The sequence below is a fragment of the Coregonus clupeaformis genome, chromosome 25, assembly GCF_020615455.1.
Source record: "Coregonus clupeaformis isolate EN_2021a chromosome 25, ASM2061545v1, whole genome shotgun sequence".
NCBI lineage: Eukaryota > Metazoa > Chordata > Actinopteri > Salmoniformes > Salmonidae > Coregonus > Coregonus clupeaformis.
In genome coordinates this window covers 26509930-26532881 of record NC_059216.1, presented here as the reverse complement: position 1 = coordinate 26532881, position 22952 = coordinate 26509930, and the positions used below count along the sequence as shown (strand labels likewise).

The 22952-nt window shown below is 44.1% G+C and overlaps 1 protein-coding gene across 1 annotated transcript in view; it reads left to right on the top strand.

The window, feature by feature from the left end:
• LOC121539472 (cysteine-rich motor neuron 1 protein) overlaps positions 1-22952 on the top strand; it is a 118224-nt gene that overhangs the window by 80911 nt on the left and 14361 nt on the right. The window contains exons 6-12 of the mRNA XM_041847991.2: positions 4785-4967; positions 5927-6124; positions 13247-13375; positions 14029-14185; positions 20586-20707; positions 21719-21931; positions 22329-22544. Of these exons, the coding sequence (XP_041703925.2) occupies positions 4785-4967; positions 5927-6124; positions 13247-13375; positions 14029-14185; positions 20586-20707; positions 21719-21931; positions 22329-22544 (1218 nt within the window). The remainder of the gene's footprint in view (positions 1-4784; positions 4968-5926; positions 6125-13246; positions 13376-14028; positions 14186-20585; positions 20708-21718; positions 21932-22328; positions 22545-22952) is intronic.

Here is a 22952-nt window from a genome sequence, read left to right as displayed (position 1 = left end):
TTATAGAGACCACAACTGACGTATAAAACAATCTTAAAACGATCTACTTTGGTTTAGATACAAGCAACATGAAACCTACAGTTGAAGTCGGAAGTTTACATACACCTTAGCCAAATACATTTAAACTCAGTTTTCCTGACATTTAATGCTAGTAAAAATTCCCTGTCATAGGTCAGTTAGGATCACCACATTATTTTAAGAATGTGAAATGTCAGAATAATAGTAGAGAGAATTATTTATTTCAGCATTTAATTATTTCATCACATTCCCAGTGGGTCAGAAGTTTACATACACTCAATTAGTATTTGGTAGCATTGCCTTTAAATTGTTTAACTTGGATCAAATGTTTCGGGTAGCCTTTCACAATCTTCCCACAATAAGTTGGGTGAATTTTGGCCCATTCCTCCTGACAAAGCTGGTGTAACTGAGTCAGATTTGTAGGCCTCCTTGCTCGCACATGCTTTTTCAGTTGTGCCCACACATTTTCTATAGGATTGAGGTCAGGGCTATAACTAACTTTGGAAGTATGCTTGGGGTCATTGTCCATTTGGAAGACCCATTTGCGACCAAGCTTTAACTTCCTGACTGATGTCTTGAGATGTTGCTTCAATATATCCACATAATTTTCCTTCCTCATGATGCCATCTATTTTGTGAAGTGCACCAGTCCCTCCTGCAGCAAAGCACCCCCACAGCATGATGCTGCCACCCCCGTGCTTCATGGTTGCGATGGTGTTCTTCGGCTTGCAAGGTACCCCCTTTTTCCTCCAAACATAACGATGACGATTTCATTTGAAATCAGCCAAGAGGCACTGAGTTTGAAGGCACTGAGTTTGAAGGCAGGCCTTGAAATACATCCACAGGTACACCTCCAATTGACTCAAATGATGTCAATTAGCCTATCAGAAGCTTCTAAAGCCATGACATCATTTTCTGGAATTTTCCAAGCTGTTTAAAGGCACAGTCAACTTAGTGTATGTAAACTTCTGACCCACTGGAATTGTGATACAGTGAATTATGAGTGAAATAATCTGTCTGTAAACAATTGTAGGAAAAATTACTTGTGTCATGCACGAAGTAGATGTCCTAACCAACTTGCCAAAACCTATAGTTTGTTAACAAGACATTTGTGGAGTGGTTGAAAAACGAGTTTTACTTCAACTGTATAACACAATAAAATAATTTGACTTTTTGAAAATCAGTTGCTAACTTGCTTACCACTTTTTCCACACTTTGCCAAACAGTGTTGGTTTCCTGCCTTTGCTTTATAGGCTTTTTTGTAGAATTCTACCTGAGCCCTTAAGAGACAGTGGACTCAGCATCATCCATCACCATGATAAAATGAAATCGTCCTCCAGGTAATGAGATATAAAGCCTTGTTAAAAGTGACCAATAAGAGGATATTTTTCTCTACCTGAGAGCAGGACTTTCTTTGAGCATGTCCAAGGGGAACACATTGGCAATAAGAGTGTTTTTGAGCATGTCCAATGGGAATGAACACTTTGGCCATAGAAGAAAGTATCGATGTTTCATAGCCCTGGCTGTCTGTAATATGCTGCCTGCCAAACTCTAACTTTTCAGTCACATAAAGTTAAGTTCCATCTGAGTGGTCCAGGATTCAAAGGCCTGATCCTGCTTTCGTGTTTACCGTTTGAAAGGTTGTTTGGCTTGGTTATATGGAGGTGGATCGTTGATCAACAGAGCTATGGCAGCAATACTATGGGGATAATGAATATTTACATGGCTGTAGCTTGCTAGATCTAGCTATATGCTTAAGATATTCAACCACATCTCAGGGGTGAAAATGCAGTCAATAACAGGGATTTCTTTATGATTAAAAACCAACATATTTCTGTAAAACGTTCACCATCAGGGCTCTCTATCCTTGCAGCAACCATATATCCAGGCAGGAAGCTATCCATTAGACAGACACACGCACGCCTCCTCGCTTGCACACCCGTCCACTAGAGCCACTAGAACTGATTACATCATTTTCGTCAGGCCAGACGGGCGACCCTGACATGTGTTCCAAATGGAAATATGAAATATGAAAATGCTTTTGGATGCAGTTAGCCCCTTAAGAATTCCCTTCTGTGAAGGCTCATAAAAATGAAATCACCACGAGACAGACACCTTGGATGGCATTTTTGGATTGATATTGGCAGAAATATAAGGTTTTACTGTTTCAGTCTGGCAGCTAAACGGTCGTTCCATTCAACCAAAAACCGAAAAGCCCAAATGACTCCAAAATCTGGAAACCCATTCATTCCATTTCGGAAAACTTTTCCCACCAAACAATGCAGAACATACTGGTATTATGATTATCAAATTTCAAGTTTTAATGTCACATGCACAAGTATAGTGCAATGCCTTTGTTGCGAGCTCTAAACCCAACAATGCAGTAATCAATAACAATGTAATACTACAAATATCCCAGTCATGGATGCAGTTCAAATGCCAAATGATACGTCTATTGAGTGAGGAAGGTCCCAAAACACTCAGCAACAATAAAAATCCACAGCTTGCAAAATGATTGTCTTTGTCTGCAAACATGATCCTGCTTATGTGTGGAGAGAAGAAGATGAGCTCTATGGAGAATCAGACTATGGCTTCAGCTTGGTTTCTGCCCAATCAAACTGCATACACAGTCAGTCAGTCTCCAAGACCAATTCATTCTCATGGTTAAAATAACCATGTGGAGAATAATCATGTGCTTCAAATGCATCATCACTGCAGCAACGGACCAATGACACAGTGAAGCACAGCTGTGAACAGGAAGGAACTCTCTCTTACCCTAACCTCTGATTGGTTTAGTCATTACTGCAGTGGACCATTGACATGCTGAAGCACAGCTGTGAACATGATGGCCACAGTGCTTTAAATCAAGATGTATATTGAGAAACAATAGTCCCAGGGGACCTGCTCTGTCCTGTCCAATCACACGCCTATAGTATGGATGCGTTGTTTCCTATTCGGCAGAAAACACCCAACAAGAACAGATACAACATTAGAATCCCCTGTGTCCTTGTGCCACCTAGCCACCTAACACAGTACAGTGTTTTGCTCTACTAGCCTTTAGTGTTGCTGGCCTGTGGTATTCGTGTGCCAGCGGTTAACTGTTTCATTTATAAAGGTAATAATACCCAAGAGTCAGGCAGCTCTGTTCCACTGCAGCCTGCAGCCCCCAGCACTGATACATAACAGTCATCACCTACTCTGTCTTACAGAACCCACTACTGTAACTAGAGCACAGATCACATACTGTACCGTGGATGGAACAGACTATGGGTTCAGATAGTATTTATTTTCTTCCAAGTACTTTGACCTATTCTTGATTGAGTTTACCTGATGCAATGGAATTGTCCCAAAAGTGCAAACCCCCGCCCATCTCCATCACCTGCACTCCAGGTAGGCTCATCAAATGCTCAATGTATTTGAAAGAAAACACGAATACTACAAATACAGGTATGAATCACAAACAGAACCTTGAAACACTGCTCCTGAAATACATTCATTGTATGAATGCTATGCATTGTACAGGGATGTCCTTGCATGACATCTACACACTGATGCCATCACAATAGACAATAAACCATTAGGAATGTATATCTGTTACATCCTCCTCCTATTTATTCATTTTGATGTCAGATACACACACACACACACCCCAGTGCTTTATACACACCATAGCAGTCAAGGGAGGGAGGTACGCACATACACATGGAACAGCAGCTGAGAAGATATGAACAGAAGTGGGCCTGATTAGAAAATTGTTGAGTGAATTCACAGCCCTCACTGGTGTGACAACCATGCATGCAGTATCGCCCCATCACGTTGTTATTCATTGAACCACAACTAATTTACAAAATTAGTAGCAGAAAATGAAAGACCCCACATGCCATATTGGCAGGCACTGTAATTGTAAACATGTAGAAACCAATTTTGCAGTCCCATTGATTCCTGGGAATTTACTGTTCTCTGATACAGCTGCACTAGATTAAATGCTTCTGGGTTTTTAAATATTTTTGTACCAGAAAAACGTTAAATGGTCCAAAGCCTTGGACTTTTAATAGCTGAAGAGGACGGGGAAATTACCAGTTGCTCGTGGAGAGGACAGACTCCTCCTGAGAGTGATTAGAGATAAGAGAGTTGTGTTGTGTTGGAGATGTGGAGAGCGATCAAATGAGTTGACAGTTATGAAATGTTAAGAACTTTGTGTTTGGTGTGTGCATGTGTGTGTCTTGCGGTCTTGTGTCTAATGACTTCCTATGGTGTTGCAGTGTACCTACAGTTCCATACATCTGAAGGTACTATAGTTAATGATCTGTCTCTCATGCATGGATTTCTTTGAGTTGCACTCGTTGACAAACTCTCTCCACTGTAGGCATTATATCAAGCACCGGGCTAAAAGGTGAATTATGCACCTTGTGTTGCCATGGAGACCCGGAGAGACCGTCTGAAACTCTGCTGAATCTTTACAACAGCTTTTCTCTCAGACAAATACACGCTAGCTGTGTGATGGGAGTTTTGGACCACTTTTGTCATCGTTATAAAGTGTTTCCCTCTTTTGTTCCTACTTTTAAAAATGTTTTGTTCTGTCGCTCGGTCGGTGGGTGTACTAAATGATCCTGAAAGGGAGTGTTTCCTAGACAATGTGCCTCTGCTTCTGCTTGCTCTTTGAGGTCAGGGCGGATTATTGTAAAACTACTTAGTGACAACTGCTGATATAAAAAAGCATATTTGATTGATTCATTTGTCTCATCATAAATCCTATCTCCTCTCCAGAGACCAAACCGGCGTGCAGCTTCAACGGGTCGGAGTACCATGACGGAGACATGTTCCGAATGGACGCCTGCCGCTTCTGTCGATGTCAGGGAGGGGTGTCGGTGTGCTTCACCGCCCAGTGTGGCATCTTGCACTGTGAACGCTACTACGTCCCTGAGGGGGAGTGCTGTCCTGTCTGTGAAGGTATGACTTCCTCACCAAATGACTTCGCCCCTGACTAATCCCTCCCTGATTCCGTTCCTAAACAGTGACTATTATGGGATTTCTATATAATCCTATTCATCATGATCTGAAAGGCAAAACTGATCCTTTATCAGCACTCCTACTCTGACACAACTCTTTGTGAATACAGAGGGAGTCTGTGTCCTGAACTATTCCTTTAAAGGGAATCACCAAACCAAACCTCGTCCTTACTATTGTATGTATTCAGATCGTGATCAAGCCTATGACCAATGTTACCTTGGTTTCTAACATTCAGAGACGTGGCAACAGAAATGACAGTCTGCTGAGACCAAAGCATTTCATATCATCTCAAATTAGTGCCTGTGGTAAAGGGCGAGTGCAGAGCATCAATAAACATCAGGAGAGAGAAGAACTGAGGAGAACGCCAAACGTCTACACCGCCATGGCAATATCCAGCTGCACGCAATCAAAGGCTGAATGATGAGAGGGCTTAAACAGTCACTCAGTCAGTCGTCCCCCCTTCTGCTCATCACTCAACCTCTCTTTGAATGACTGTCTTTGGTTCAGGGACACACACAAACAGAGCGCACATGCACACACTCACACACACAGCTGTAAAAACACACTGACAGACGGGTAAGAAAGCTCCTTCACAACCTGAAGATAATTTTGCGTTAGCTCTGTATTTAAGAATACATGAATGAATATAAAACTATATTCATGATGGTATCACATGTATTACAGTGTGACCTTGGAATCCATCAGACAATGAAGTATATTTTCAGAGCACCACATAAAATATTTTAAATTGCTGCTTTTTTCAGGGTTGGTGAGAGAAGATGTGAATGCTTTCAAAAGCCATTCTCAAGTTCACATGGCTTTCATCTCAACCTCAACCTTTAAACTATAACCTCTTTAGTCTTTTATCTTTATCAATGTGTTCTCTATCTCTTTTCCAGACCCTATCTACCCAGTGCTGAACTTTGCTGGTTGCTACGTGAACGGGGAGATCCTAGCACACGGAGACCACTGGCGTGAGGACGACTGTACGTTCTGCCAGTGTGTGAGCGGCGACGCCCGGTGTGTGGCCGCCGCCTGCGGGCACAGCTGCCTCAACCCTGTGACCGTACCAGGAGAGTGCTGCCCAGTGTGTGAGGGTAAGTGTGTATGTGTGTGTGTGTGAGGATAAGGAGAGCAACACACACCTCCACCCGACGTGCCCTCTCACCTCACCCTGTCTGTCTCTGTTTGTGTCTGTATCATTGCCACTGTCTGGCTGCATCTCCAGCTCTCTACTCTGTTGGTGTCTATTTACATCTCTCTTGCTAGCTGTGTCTGTTTCTATCTCTTTTTCTGTCTTACTTTCTCTCTGTCTCTATTTCTTGCCTCTTTCTCTCAGCTAAAGTCTCTCCCTTTGTCTGCTTCTCTATCTATCTCTCTCTTTCTCCCTCCACCTCACCCCCCCTCTTTCTCTCTGCCATTGTGTACTGTTTTGTTTTATGTTTATTTGTATCCATCTGTGGACCTGTGTATTTGTTTGTCTGTGTGTGTGTCTCTGTGGACAGACAGGGTCAGTGTCTGTGCCGATTCAAATGTTAACATCTTTGTTTATTCCTTGGTAAAAACCCAAACATCCGAGTCAGTAGTCATACAGTAGCAGTAGAACAGTACAGTAGTCTATGAGCAGCTCCAAATCAGCCCGGCTAGGGAAATATGCCTCTGAGGCTGAGCAGAATCACATCCTTTCAGTTAGCAGGTGTGTGGCTCGGCTTCACTACCGCTGGTGTCACGCAGCAGCAATCTGCATACAAACAGTGACAACACACACGCACAAGCACGCACACACACACACACATACACAATCCTCAAACCTTCCTGGTGTTTTTTTTCCCTAACATTATGCACTGCTTTATTGAGTTATTTATTATGCACTGCTCAGAATACCACATTACTGTCTCCTCTATCCTCCCATGTATTTTTCAAATTGGTTTGGAAAGACCAGCTCGGTCTACACTGGGGACTAGGGCTGCGTCTTGTTGCTCGTTTGTCTGGTTAGTGGAAGCAGTGAGCTTAGTGGCTTACAGAATCATAATCTTTTATTAGGGAAGTCTGTAGTATGGATTTTTGCAAAACTATCTGGGGATGTTTCTGTGTGTGTATATGTGAGGCTCTCTCTGGCTTCCTATCACTGATGAGATTACATCTAGGGTACAAGGGACTAGTCCAGTGTAGTATGCTGCCGGTTTCTATATTACACACACACACACACACACACACACACACACACACACAGAGCAGATATTGGATCGATGGTACTGTAGGTGATGATCTTGGTTGATTATAATCTATTTTACCTTGGTAGCGAGGTACCACGGTTCTGGTACAGCATATTGCCTTATCTTATGAATACCCGGAACACTGTATATGGACCTAGCACCGCATCAAATGGCCTGTTACCAAACGTGTATAGGAGTTAATCATAACCAGTCAAACCTTGGTAGGTGGAAGTCACGATGAAACAAAGCTTCAAGAGTGAGTAATTGCCTAAATCAGTGATGCAAGATACTGTATGGATACTTAGTTACAGCTTAGCATTGTTAGCTGCAAAACAATGAGTTGTAAGACCCCTTTTAGCGTTAGCACGCTCTACTGTAGCCTAGCATGCTTGACCTAGAAGATATTGATACAGTTGAAGTCGGAAGTTTACATACACTTAGGTTGGAGTCATTAAAACTCGTTTTTCAACCACTCCACAAATGTCTTGTTAACAAACTATAGTTTTGGCAAGTCGGTTAGGACATCTACTTTGTGCGTGACACAAGTAATTATTCCAACAATTGTTTACAGACAGATTATTTCACTTATAATTCAATGTATCATAATTCCAGTGGGTCAGAAGTTTACATACACTAAGTTGACTGTGCCTTTAAACAGCTTGGAAAATTCCAGAAAATTATGTCATGGCTTTAGAAGCTTCGTTAGAAGCTAATTGACATCATTTGAGTCAATTGGAGGTGTACCTGTGGATGTATTTCAAGGCCTGCCTTCAAACTCAGTGCCTCTTTGCTTGACATCGTGGAAAAATCAAAAGAAATCAGCCAAGACCTCAGAAAAAAAATGGTAGACCTCCACAAGTCTGGTTCATCCTTGGGAGCAATATCCAAACGCCTGAAGGTACCACGTTCATCTGTACAAACAATAGTATGCAAGTATAAACACCATGGGACCACGCAGCCGTCATACCGCTTAGGAAGGAGAAGTGTTCTGTCTCCTAGAGATGAACGTACTTTGGTGCGAAAAGTGCAAATCAATCCCAGAACAACAGCAAAGGACCTTGTGAAGATGCTGGAGGAAACAGGTACAAAAGTATCTATATCCACAGTAAAACAAGTTCTATATCGACATAACCTGAAAGGCCGCTCAGCAAGGAAGAAGCCACTGCTCCAAAACCGCCATAAAAAAGCCTGAAACAAAAACTGTTTGGCCATAATGACCATCGTTATGTTTGGAGGAAAAAGGGGGCAGCTTGCAAGCCGAAGAACACCATCCCAACCGTGAAGCACGGGGGTGGCAACATTATGCTGTGGGGGTGCTTTGCTGCAGGAGGGACTGGTGCACTTCACAAAATAGATGCCATCATGAGGAAGGAAAATGATGTAAGATATATTGAAGCAACATCTCAAGACATCAGTCAGGAAGTTCAAGCTTGGTCGCAAATGGGTCTTCCAAATGGACAATGACCCCAAGCATACTTCCAAAGTTGTGGCAAAATGGCTTACGGACAACAAAGTCAAGGTATTGGAGTGGCCATCACAAATCCCTGACCTCAATCCTATAGAAAATGTGTGGGCAGAACTGAAAAAGCGTGTGCGAGCAAGGAGGCCTACAAACCTGACTCAGTTACACCAGCTCTGTCAGGAGGAATGGGCCAAAATTCACCCTACTTATTGTGGGAAGCTTGTGGAAGGCTACCCGAAACGTTTGACCAAAGTTAAACAATTTAAATGGAATGCTACCAAATACTAATTGAGTGTATGTAAACTTCTGACCCACTGGGAATGTGATGAAAGAAATAAAAGCTGAAATAAATCATTCTCTCTACTATTATTCTGACATTTCACATTCTTAAAATAAAGTGGTGATCCTAACTGACCTAAGACAGGGAATTTTTACTAGGATTAAATGTCAGGAATTGTGAAAAACTGAGTTTAAATGTATCTGGCTAAGGTGTATGTAAACTACCGACTTCAGCTTTATATCTGGGGTAATGAATAGTATTTGTATTTAAAGGAGTTGGACTCTATCATGCAGTCAGTAAGTGGATGGATGATCTGACAGGGACAGCCAGGGGACTTGGTAAATTAACCTCATATCACCTCAGATTCATATTTCCCCTCATGGGTTCTTACTCCACTTCTCCCTCCAATTAAACAGTACACTATCAGACTATCAAAGCATTTTAAAACACAATCAATGAATAACAAGTAATTGGAAACAACATTATACATTACAAGCTCAACCCAGGGAATTAGTGGTGAGTTTTGTTTTCTAATCAGGATGCAAAGATCTCCAATTAGGTAGCTAGTTCCACTGGCCTGGGGTCATTTCCACCCGTAAATATTCTCTAATGTGGACCTGGGTTGGGAAGGAGGGAAGGGGGATGGAGGGAGGGAGGGAGGGAGGGAGGGAGAGAGAGAGGGAGGAAGAGAGAGAGAGAGAGAGAGAGAGAGAGGGAGTTTAGATGGATAGATGAATAAAGGGATGGATAGAGGGATGGATGGATGGATTGATGGAGGGTGAGGGAGAGAGGGTGGATGCATCCTGACTGAGCACAGGAAGGACGAGGAGAGTAGAGGGCAGTGGACCATGCCATGTCTCAATGCCTGCAGGCTTCTTTACCTCTGCCCCATTGTGGGCAGAACCCTGGCCGCTCACGCTCAACCCCCACCTCCACCCCCTTCCATTCATCTTTTATGCGCCTGTCCGACTCTGAAGCAATTATGCGTGTTTGAGTGACCGAGCCTCAAACCTAGGGAGAGAGAGGCAGGTAGGGTGTGGAGGTAGGATGCATCCCTCAGTCCTCCCACGCTAACCCAACCGTCACACTCCTGGCCATGCACCCTGAATGGTAATATTAATAATAACAGATTATGTGTATTTATGTTTTTATAGACCGTATAACTGGAGCATCTGTATTATGTAAAATAGGTGCAATAAGCACAACATTGTTCACTCACTGCTATTCTACACAGAAGGATATTTGTGTTGCTGATAGTGATTTTGTGTGTGTTCTGTCCTCCTCATCAGGGTTTCCAGGGTTTTTCAGATCAAAGCAGAGATAGATGGGTATAGATATGATTCCCTTCTTTGATATGCTCGTGCTCACACACTTTTACAGCCATTACATTTACTGATAGGGGAATTGAATCTCTATGGGGCATCATGTTTTTACTCACTGGGCTAGGCTTGGCTTTGATTTACTTCAATTTCAACAGTGGCTGGAGAGAGACTGGAACAGATTGGAACAGATTGCAACATGTGATTTCTCCCAAACACCTATTCATATTTGTATTCCATTCATGGATGGGATGAGTTTTTGTATGATACTGTAAGATGGGTTTGACAACGTCACTATAGGAGAAATTGACCATTGTGTCTTGGTGGGGGATGAGAGAGATACTCTGAGAGCAATATGACAGTGAGCAGCAGAGTTTAATGCATGCCCTGACATCGTTATCCCACTAATGACCTTGCTCTGCCTCCTTAACAAAGACTCCTGACATTGGTGATGTGCAGATAGCTACCCTTTATAGAAAACCCCCGCAGCTCACTGGTTATGACCTCAACCAGATTTCCCTGGCATGTAGAATCCTCTGAGAAACAATCAATGGGATTGTCTCATCTATTTGCCATATCAAATATTACTCTAACACTATTACAATGGTTGTTTTGATTGATTTACACCAAGATAGTCACCATCTTGCAGTGTGGAGGTTGCAGTAGTACAGTACGTTGCCTGTTAGAGCCCGTCAACTTTAAACCTGAGGGGAGGTCAGTCAGTGTGAGCTGTGTTGTCATTGCCATGTATTGCGTGTGTACTGGGTCTGGTCCTCTGTGTGTACTGGGCCTCTGGGAACACCAGGTAAACACAAGCCAGGTCCTGCCACTGTCACCCCTGCCCTTGTCCCTCCCAGGCAGTACACACACAAACGCACACGCACACATACACACACGCTCACACACACACACACACACACACACACACACACACAAACACACACACACACACACACACACACACACACACACACACACACACACACACACACACACACACACTCACACACACACCCCTGCCCTTGTCCCAGCGGCCCCAGGGCACACGGCCCTCTGCTCCCGGCAGCTTAATTTAGCTCCCCCACAGCCAGGCCAGCGCTTTATGCATTTTTATTTCCTAATTATTATTTGTTAGGAGAGCTCGTTTCCTCAAGGTGACACCCCCTCTCTGTCAGGGTGGTTATTGTGCCAGACACACTGTGTGTAATTAAGCAAATCAAGGCTGTCACATTGGAATGAAGCCCTCTGGAGGCCTCTGCCATGCTTAATGTTTAATGCTACATAACTCACCTACACCGGGGATACAGAGCGGGGAAGGGGGAGGGGGAGGGGGGGTTGCTTTGTGTGCATTTGTGTTTTGTTACTGTTTGTGTGTATGGTCTATTTGGCGATGCATTAGTTTTTTTGCCTTGAATTGCCATGTCCCGGCTACTGTAACTACCAGGCTGTTTTGAGCCTGCCCACCAGTTGTTTGTTAACAGGGATACCTTGTTTTAGCCCTAGGTTGTAGCAAGTTAATGAAATCAGAGCGAGAGAGCTCATTCTTAATTCATAATAACTATAAGTCCTGAAATAAAGACATGGGGGCGTTCATCAGAGACAAATAACCTTGAGGGGAAAGCAGATGGGAAAAGAACATTGTATCATTTTGTTACTTTTATCTGATGGGACTTAATTAAATTCACACCTCCAGAATAATTGGTACTGCACTGTTTTCAGACAGATCTACTCTCCTTCCCTACCTGGCCATTTTGTGTTTACCAGGAATTAATTCATCACAAAGTGACCCCAACACATTTGTTTGCCTTTGTTTAATGAAATGTCCTTATAGGCTTCTATTTATTTTGTTTGAAATGGTTTCCAATAGATTTAGCATTGTCTATGCATTATTAGCATTGTCACTATGTTTTCTTTCTACTACTATGTTTATGTTGTGCATTATTACATTCATAGTCTCTTGTGACAGACTAGACTGGCCAGCGTACACGTGATTTGCATTCATGATAAGATAGCCTACTTCAGAGAGAAGCTGCAGTTAGTCACTGGTGTCTCCTCTGACCTTGACTGTCCTGTCCTCCCCCTACCTCCTCCTGGCCACCTCCACCTGTCCTCCTCCCCACCTCCACCTATCATCCTTGCCACCTCCACCTGTCCTCCTCCCCACCTCCACCTATCATCCTTCCCATCTCCTCCTCCTCTCCACCTCCTCTTCCTCCTCCCTTCCTCCTTCTCTTATCCTACTCCCCATCTTCCTTCTCCTGTCCTACTTCCCACCTCCTCCTATCTTCCTCCTCTTCCTCCCCTTCCTGGTTTGGTCTCCTCTTCAACCCTGGTACAACCCTCCTCATATTTATCATCACAGAACAGCACTGGTCCTGGCTCCCTCCTCAGCAGAGAGGAGCCACATGCAGCAGATAGCAGCCAGCCAGCCAGGCATGGTGACAAGCATCAGGGAGGAATTTTTCAAAGCTGTCTTAACTAAACCGTGTGCTGGTGTCCATGACTGTGAAATATGGCCAGCTAACGGCCTACGATATGATATTAAGTGCTCTATAATCTTTTAATGGATTCAAACAAACTGAACTGAAATGCAGACACCTCAATGTGAAGAGATATGCGAATGTAATATACATTAGATGGAGGAGTGGAGGAGTCAGGTCACAGAGGTCAGTTGGTCGTGCCTTTATACAGGATATTATAGTAGCTGTCAGGTTTTTTCAACTATTGTTCTGTGATATTTACCCACATTAATGGAAGATAGGTGTGGGTTTGTGGAGAAATTGCTTTTGACTCTGATGGCTCCTATTAGTCATAATGCCAGAACAAAGCTGTGTGTGTGTGTGTGTGCGCGCGCACGTGTGCGTCGTATTTGTGTGTTGAGTGACGTTACTCAGTCGACTTACCGTCCAAAATGTTGTGTGTGATTTTTTTGGTTCCTACAGAGCCCACCTACATCACGATGGCGCCCCCTACCTGTCAGTCATTAGAGAACTGCTCCCTGTCAGAGAAGGACTGCTTATACGGCTTCCGACTGAACCTGAAAAGCTGTCGCACCTGCCACTGCAAGACACGTGAGTACTGGGCCATATTCATTAGGGCACACAGCGGAATACGTTTTAAAACTTCCAATGTAAAACGAAAGTGTGCGTTTCTTATTGGACAAATCCAGGATGGTACCTCCTTGTTTCAGTCCATTTTCTTCCGTTTGGTTCACGACCGTGGTTTGGTCTGACGTCTCGGTCAGTCAAGCCTGTTTTACAATATGTCTATTATTTCCTCTGACCGGATTGGTTTATACAGAGGACAGAACTCGCCCTGGGCCAATGACATTGAGACATTGTTCTCTGGTGTTCTCTCTCTCCTTACTGACTGTCTGACTGTTGATATGACTTTACCTGTCTGGGACGTAATCAGACATGGATTAAAGGAACACAGACGGCAGACTGAGACATCTTGAAAGGGCTTTTAAGAACAAAGATGTTAATGTCCATGCCTGTCAGAAAAGAGCATTATCATAAGTCATGACTTCTGAGTTTCAAAAACAATTCCTCATTTTGAGTATCTCTCAATGAAGACATATTGATGTATAAATTAGCTTAATGCACCTCTAAGTCATTGCCACAGATCATAATAGAATAAGTGGACTTTTAGAACTATTAAATTACAGTTAAGTTTTGGCTATAAACTGATGTCTGATGTGTTTCTGTCTGTGTCCTCCCTACAGGAGAAGAGCTGTGCAGTGCCCTGATCTCTGACTGTACCCTGAAGTGTCCCTTCGGCCTGCAGACAGATGCCCACGGCTGTGACGTATGCCAGTGTCGCCCCAGGCCAAAGAAGTGCAAGGCTGTTGTTTGTGACAAGGCCTGCCCCTTCGGATTCATGTGAGAAAGCACTTCTCTCTCTTCCTCCCTCGCTCCCTCCCTCCCTCCCTCCCTCCCTCCCTCCCTCCCTCCCTCCCTCCCTCCCTTGCTCTGTCCATCGCTACCTCCCCATATACCCCTTCTTCCTGCTCCTTCCCTCCCTCCCTCTCTCACCCTCCATGCTTCTACCTCCATCCTTCTCTCCCTTCCTCTCCCCCTGTCTTTACCGACAGTCTACCCACTCAGACACGCTTAATAACAAACATGATGATTCTCCGCTCTCACACAATTATCATATAGTTTTCACTCCAGCGCTCCACGCTTTGAAATATGAAGCGATTTAAAATCTGCATAGTTTCAGAATAAATTATGCCTACTTTGCCAGTCACTTTCAGCCGTTATAAAGAAGTAGAACTTCACAGAGACAGACAGACTGACATATGGTCAATTTTAATTGAAATCGCGGCTCCTTCAAACTTATGTCACAAAATATGTGGTCCTCTGTAGCTCAATTGGTAGAGCATGGCGCTTGTAACGCCAGGGTAGTGGGTTCGATCCCCGGGACCACCCATACGTAAAAATGTATGCGCACATGACGGTAAGTCGCTTTGGATAAAAGCGTCTGCTAAATGGCATATTATATAATTATTATATTAATTACCCTGGTTACATGCTTTGCCTGTTATGCTTAAGTGAGTTTTGCTCGTAAACTGACAAAATTATAGCTTTTTCCTTCGCCACAACTCATTTTGGCTAAACAGGTTGACATTTGAATTAGCTTCACCCAGGTTACTGATTGGGTTTGCTGTGTTGCTGTTGCGCTTGGTAAAGGATGGCCTCTGATAGTGAAACTGAAGGGCTAATCTTCTAACAGGATGTTATTTTAGCTTCTCCAAATGCATCTGGCCACTAGTACCCTGCTTGTAGGCTCACCACACCGCACCCCTCCCCGAATACATGGATTGCCATTCACACAGAGGTACATCAGTAATAAGTCATTTATTACAGCTTTCACTAGGGAATCTTGTCTGCAGGTTAAGAAGGTATGCACACAGTCCTGGCACACACACACATGCTCATACCTCCTACGCTTGCTGTGCATTAAAACTCATGTGTAGAGTTATAAAACAAAAGCTTTCATATACAGCACATGAACAATTACAGCACATGCCCAACAGCCATACCACGTTCTGATTAGATTAGTCTGAAATGACCAATAACGAAAACATTATAATGTGACTCAATCTCAGGCTCCATTTGATGAGCTTGTTAATTATAATCCCCCCACATCAGCTCAACTGATTTATAACATTACCATAGTTGGAGAAGCAGATAATGTGTGTCAGCGGTTCAGAATGGTTCAGGAGATGTGTCTAACTCACTACCGGCCCCCTAAGGCTCCTTTACTCCCGGCCAAGTTAAAAGGTACAATCTGCAATAGTTACTGATGTTAAATGGTCATTTCAATTAATGATATATTTACTCTTGAAGAATGTAACTTATTAATGCCTCAAGAGCTCATAGTACAACTGTTTTACCCCATAATAACCCAAAATATAAAGTTGTTTCACGGCATAGATTTATAGCGGGGCTGCTGTTTTGCTGAAACACTCATTACAGTTTGTGGCTTTAAAGGGGAAATCTGCAGTTACTACATCTATTTTTTGACAAAAAATTATGAGATATACCCTTTGATTCTTGAAGAATATAACTTCATGAGCTTAGTTCAACTGTTCAACTGTCGTATACCATCAAAACCCAAAATATAAGATTGCTTTACTCCAATGTTTCAAAACAAAGTAAATTGGATGACCGGATGACCGCTTTGTTTCAACTGCCCCTTTAATGGCTGCTTCCCCCAGTCCCTTGTAGTAATAGTAGTGGACCTTCTCTTTCATAGCAGCTTTTCTATTGGGCAGCTAGCAGCTTTTCTATAAGGCCCCGGGGAGGCCGGTCCACCTGCACTATAATCCATCTGCCCTGTATCTTAACTGTGGTGTGGACCAACCAGCCAGCTGGCCTGCTAGGAATTATTATGACAGAATAGTTATGGATATGACAGAGAGTAAAACGCTTAGGCGGCAGGCGGTGTCCTGTCCACACATTTACCTTCTTATCATAAACTAAACTCTCCCTCAACAATGGTCTGTCATACAGTAAAGGTGTTACTCGACTGGTCTGTGCCTGCATTGAACCAATGGTCTCTCTCTCTCTCTCTCTCTCTCTCTCTCTCTCTCTCTCTCTCTCTCTCTGTCTCATGAATGAGTGTGCACGGCGTGAATGCTTGCATCTAAGATTCTAATTTTAGATATCTATTTATGCGCCGTCAAAGTTATAGCTTACACCCTCTGTTCGAGCAGCAAAGTGTTTAGTTTGAATAATTCAACGGGCCGCCGTCTCCTCTCCGTACAGACTCTATTGATATTCCCCACAACTGAAATGGCCCTTGATAGCTCCTTATCACCAAACCAAATGTGGATTGTACATGGCCGTTCCTCCTCGCACCTATTATTCATGACAGTGGGCAGGAGAGGGAGGAGGATGGAAGGAGGAGAGGGAGGAGGATGGAAGGAGGAGAGGGAGGAGGATGGAAGGAGGAGAGGGAGGAGAGGGAGGAGGATGGAAGGAGAAGAGGGAGGGATGAAGAGGGGAGGATGGTGGGATAGAGGAGGGGAGGATGGTGGAGCTGGATGGGATAGGGGGGATTTGGAACGATAATTTTTATTTAGGAAAGGAAAGGTGCCCTGCTCTGTCTGGTCAGAGCAGCGAGCCACAGAGCGAAGCGTTTGTTTGATACGTCCCAATGGTCAGTCATATGTGCCATCTGTTGACACGAGTGTGCACACACACAACCCCTCTTTATCGCTGTCCTTGTTTTAACTGATGACATTGGTAATGCTTGTGATTGGCACCTTGCTGGAACGTACACACTGCCTGTCTCTGATATGCAAATGTTTGTGTGGCTGTTTGCTATGTGTTTACCTCTCTATGCAATGACAAAAATCTAACTGATGAAACAGATACTACGGCAAACAAACTTTTGCTGTTGTAAACTAAAGCATGTCACACAAACAAACACAATGGCAAACTAAAAGTTGACGGGTGTCGTCATCTGTAATCAGTGCTATTGAGTTATTGAGGTGAGAGATGAAACCATCGTAGTCTAATATTCTCACTTTCACTATAGATAACAAATGTAATAAAAAATTGAAACAGGGACACAGTGAATAACAATAACAAGTAAAAGTAACAAGACTATATACAGGGAGTACCCGTACCGAGTCCATGTGCAGGGGTACGAGTGTGTGTGGCGTCAGTATGCATGTGTGCGCATGCTATGTGTGTGTGAGCGTATGTAGTGTGTGTGTATGTGTATGTTGGGATGTCAGTGTAAGTATGTAGGGTCAATGCAGGTAGTCCGGGTAGCCATTTGATATGCTATTTTCCAGTCTTATTTAGTAGTATTATGGCTTGGGGGTAGAAACTGTTCAAGGTCCTGTTGGTTCCAGACTTGGTGTACCGGTATCGCTTGTCGTGCGGTAGCAGAGAGAACAGTCTATGGCTTGGGTGGCTGGAGTCTTTGCCAATTCTTTGGGCCTTCCTCTGACACTGCCTGGGGTAGAGGTCCTGGATGGCAGGGAGTTCGGCCCCAGTGATGTACTGGGCCATACTCACCACCCTCTGTAGCGCCTTGCGGTCGGGTGCCCTGCAGTTGCCGCACCAAGCGGTGATGCAGCCAGTCAAGATGTTCTCAATGATGCAGCTGTATAAAAAATGTCAGCCTCCTGAGGGGGAAGAGGCGCTGACGTGCCCTCTTCCCAACTGTGTGGGTGTGTGTGTGGACCATGTTAATTCCTTAGTGATGTGGACACCGAGGAACTTGAAGCTCTCGACCCGCTCCACTACAGCCCCATCGATTTGAATGGGGGCATGCTCGCCCCTCTGTTTCCTGTAGTCCACGACCAGCTCCTTTGTCTTACTGACATTGAGGGAGAGGTTGTGGTCCTGGCACCACACTGCCAGGTCTCTGACCTCCTCCCTGTAGGCTGTCTCATCGTCATCGGTGATCAGTCCTACCACCGTCGTGTCGTCAGCAAACTTGATAATGGTGTTGGAGTCGTGTGCGGCCATGCAGTCCTGGGTAAACAGGGAGTACAGGAGGAGACTAAGCACACACCCGAGGGGCCCCCGTGTTGATGGTTAGCATGACAATGTGTTTTTGCCTACCCTCACCGCCTGGGGCGGCCCGTCAGGAAGTCCAGGATCCTCACTGCAACACCCACCGAGATGGCCATTTTGACCACCCTCAAGGCTGTGATCTATAACCAGCAATGCTTCGCCTAGCCATGCTAGCTTTGTCCAGAGTGGCTTGTAATGTGGTTGCTAGCAAGCCAACAGCATGCTAGGTAGTGATAGGTATCAACAGCCAATCCAGTAGGGGCTGGAAGCTATAGTGCGCTTCGATTGGTCTATTACGCCGCGATATTGCTGAGTATTTGTATAAAGTTCAGCTTTCAGCTTTTCGCCCTGTTCACGCTCCCACGATATGTTCGCATCGCCCCACGGTCCCCTGGTCACTTCGCTTCTCATCGCTTTTCTTCCATTGAAAATTAATGGCCATTGTTGTTTTATCACCTGACATCATCCCTAGTGGACATGGGCCATCACACTCAGCAAAGGTGGATTTTATAGGCTATCCATTTCAGATACTGTAGCATACAGTGGGGAAAAAAAGTATTTAGTCAGCCACCAATTGTGCAAGTTCTCCCACTTAAAAAGATGAGAGAGGCCTGTAATTTTCATCATAGGTACACGTCAACTATGACAGACAAATTGAGAAAAAAAAATCCTGAAAATCACATTGTAGGATTTTTTATGAATTTATTTGCAAATTATGGTGGAAAATAAGTATTTGGTCACCTACAAACAAGCAAGATTTCTGGCTCTCACAGACCTGTAACTTCTTCTTTAAGAGGCTCCTCTGTCTTCCACTCGTTACCTGTATTAATGGCACCTGTTTGAACTTGTTATCAGTATAAAAGACACCTGTCCACAACCTCAAACAGTCACAAGCCAAACTCCACTATGGCCAAGACCAAAGAGCTGTCAAAGGACACCAGAAACAAAATTGTAGACCTGCACCAGGCTGGGAAGACTGAATATGCAATAGGTAAGCAGCTTGGTTTGAAGAAATCAACTGTGGGAGCAATTATTAGGAAATGGAAGACATACAAGACCACTGATAATCTCCCTCGATCTGGGGCTCCACGCAAGATCTCACCCCGTGGGGTCAAAATGATCACAAGAACGGTGAGCAAAAATCCCAGAACCACACGGGGGGGACCTAGTGAATGACCTGCAGAGAGCTGGGACCAAAGTAACAAAGCCTACCATCAGTAACACACTACGCCGCCAGGGACTCAAATCCTGCAGTGCCAGACGTGTCCCCCTGCTTAAGCCAGTACATGTCTAGGCCCGTCTGAAGTTTGCTAGAGTGCATTTGGATGATCCAGAAGAGGATTGGGAGAATGTCATATGGTCAGAAGAAACCAAAATAGAACTTTTTGGTATAAACTCAACTCGTCGTGTTTGGAGGACAAAGAATGCTGAGTTGCATCCAAAGAACACCATACCTACTGTGAAGCATGGGGGTGGAAACATCATGCTTTGGGGCTGTTTTTCTGCAAAGGGACCAGGACGACTGATCCGTGTAAAGGAAAGAATGAATGGGGCCATGTATCGTGAGATTTTGAGTGAAAACCTCCTTCCATCAGCAAGGGCATTGAAGATGAACGCATGACAATGCTCCCAAACACACCGCCCGGGCAACGAAGGAGTGGCTTCGTAAGAAGCATTTCAAGGTCCTGGAGTGGCCTAGCCAGTCTCCAGATCTCAACCCCATAGAAAATCTTTGGAGGGAGTTGAAAGTCCGTGTTGCCCAGCGACAGCCCCAAAACATCACTGCTCTAGAGGAGATCTGCTTGGAGGAATGGGCCAAAATACCAGCAACAGTGTGTGAAAACCTTGTGAAGACTTACAGAAAACATTTGACCTGTGTCATTGCCAACAAAGGGTATATAACAAAGTATTGAGAAACTTTTGTTATTGACCAAATACTTATTCTCCACCATAATTTGCAAATAAATTCATAAAAAATCCTACAATGTGATTTTCTGGATTTTTCCCCCTCATTTTGTCTGTCATAGTTGACGTGTACCTATGATGAAAATTACAGGCCTCTCTCATCTTTTTAAGTTGGAGAACTTGCACAATTGGTGGCTGACTAAATACTTTTTTCCCCCACTGTATATACTGGACCTATATTTTCTAACCTTATGAATAAGTGATGTTAACCTCTCTCTCTCTTTCGCTCTCTCTCCCTCTCTCTCTTCCTCTCTCTCTTCCTCTCTACCCCCATCAGAAAGAACAAGCATGGTTGTGATATCTGCCGCTGTAAGAAGTGTCCAGAGTTACCTTGTGACAAAGCCTGTCCAATGGGCTTCCAGCAGGACGAGTTGGGCTGTCTGAAGTGCCAGTGCAGAGGTGAGTGCCATCTATTGAGAACCTTTGATACTTATGCATTCATCATTTAGATGCTGCTAATAATGATTATTTTCTCCAAACTCTCTCCTCTCTTTCCCCTGTCAGACTTGGAGAACCACTACCAGTACCTAAACTTTCTAACTATTCTGCTGTTTTCCTGTTTCACATATTACACCCATAGAGAGTTGTCTGGAGTAGTCTCGTGCTGCCAGACAGGCCATCTGGTTATTCTTTTTGTTCTCATCATAGTCAGCTACCTTCACCATCAGAAAGAACCAAACTTTTGTCGACTTTTGTTTTGATAGATGTTGAGGGCATAGAATATGACTAAGGATGTGTCCTGAAAGGCACCCTATTCCCTTTAAAGTGTACTAGTTTTGATGGGCCCTGGTCAAAAGTAGTATACTATATAGGGAATAGGGTACCATTAGGGATATATTGTTACATTTTTGGTCTTTTTTTAAGGCCAACTGTTGGTGCAACCAGATGGCAGGCCGGGGTCAACTCCTCCACACAGATGTTTTATTGATACTCCTCTTGTGTTCTGCTATGATTTGCACTAAATAATGAACTCCCTGTGAAATATTAATGAATGAGGGTCCAAAACACATTCTCTTTTGAATTGGTAAAATTGGGCATCTGTCCCCATATGGCTCAGAATCTCAGACAGGATTTTAATCAAGGTGATTTTTTCTCTCCATGATAATGATCTGATCCTGGTTGGCCCATGATCCTGTAAGCCAGTCAGTGATTGGTTGGCTCCTGCTACAGTAAGCCAGTCAGTGATTGGTCCGCCTAAAACTGTACACCCGTCAACTAGAAAAAAGGGTTCCAAAGGGGTTCTTCAGCTGTCTACCTGGAATCATAAATGGTTCTTCAAAGGGTTCTCCTATGGGGACAGTCAAATAACCCTTTTAGGTTCTAGATAGCACCTTTTATTCTAAGAGTGTACTTTACAGTGTAAGGGTTTGGGTTATGCTGGTAGTTGTATCTCTAAAACTTGTCTTCCAGACCAGAGCTCCTCGTCAGTCGCCCCTTCAGTGAAAATGGGTTCATGTCTGTCCATGGATGGAAGACAGCACGAGAACGGGGAGAACTGGCACGATGGCTGCCGGGACTGTTATTGCCACAGTGGCAGGGAGATGTGTACCCTCATCTCGTGCCCCGTACCAGCCTGCGACAGCCCTGCCATATGGGATGGACAGTGCTGCCCATCCTGCCCAGGTAAGGAACCTAAACCTAATGAAATAAGGAAGAAACTGTGCACTGGTAGTAGGCTATTCTTAGATAGGCTAGTTGGTGTGTATACCTGAAATCATTTACATTTACATTTACATAATTTAGCAGACGCTCTTATCCAGAGCAACTTACAAATTGGTGCATTCAACTTATAGCCAGTGGGACAACCACTTTTCTTCATTTTTTTTTATGGGGGGGTGGGGGAGGGGGGGGTAAACAACCTAAGCTGAAATTCTTCAAAAAAAGATATTGCCCATTTTCCCATCCTCTTCATTGTGTCATAGTAGATACTGTTCATAATACAGTACACACTAATGAAAAAGCTGTTTCCAATATGTTTCACCTTTGACCCTGTGCTCACTCTTCCGTTCTCCTCCCTCAGAGGAGCCTAGCTCCCACAAGCCAGACCTGGGAGACTCGTCAGTGTGTCTGGCCCCGGGGGGAGAGTACTTTGTGGAGGGGGAAACGTGGAACATCGACGCCTGCACCCAGTGCACCTGTCACAGTGGGCGTGTCCTGTGTGAGACAGAGGTGTGCCCGCCCCTGCTCTGCCAGAGCCCAATCAGAACGCAAGACTCCTGCTGCCCCCACTGCCCAGGTGAGTTTGAGTAGCCATTTGTTACTCGAGTTGGCTTTGAAACACTATGGGTCTTTGAGTCTCTATATACAGAGTCTGTGTGGCAAGTATAGTATGGTTTTATAATAGAGAACGGCAGCCTTATCATTATGCTTAAACGCAGCCTAAGCCCTAAGCCGTATATAAAAGGTAGTGATGAATGTGAAGGGGGATAGTGTCTCAAGATTGTCTTGACTGAGCTGAGGTCCTAAAGTAAATTATAGCTGCACAGACCTGGCATTGGGAGAGATGCTATTAATAATGTTTACTATTTGCCTTGGCTCTATTTCCAATACAACAATACGGCTGCACAACAATAGTATGCCTGGCATAACAAACTAGAGAGGGATGGCCAGATGTTTATGCCAGAGAGAGAGAGAGAGAGAGAGA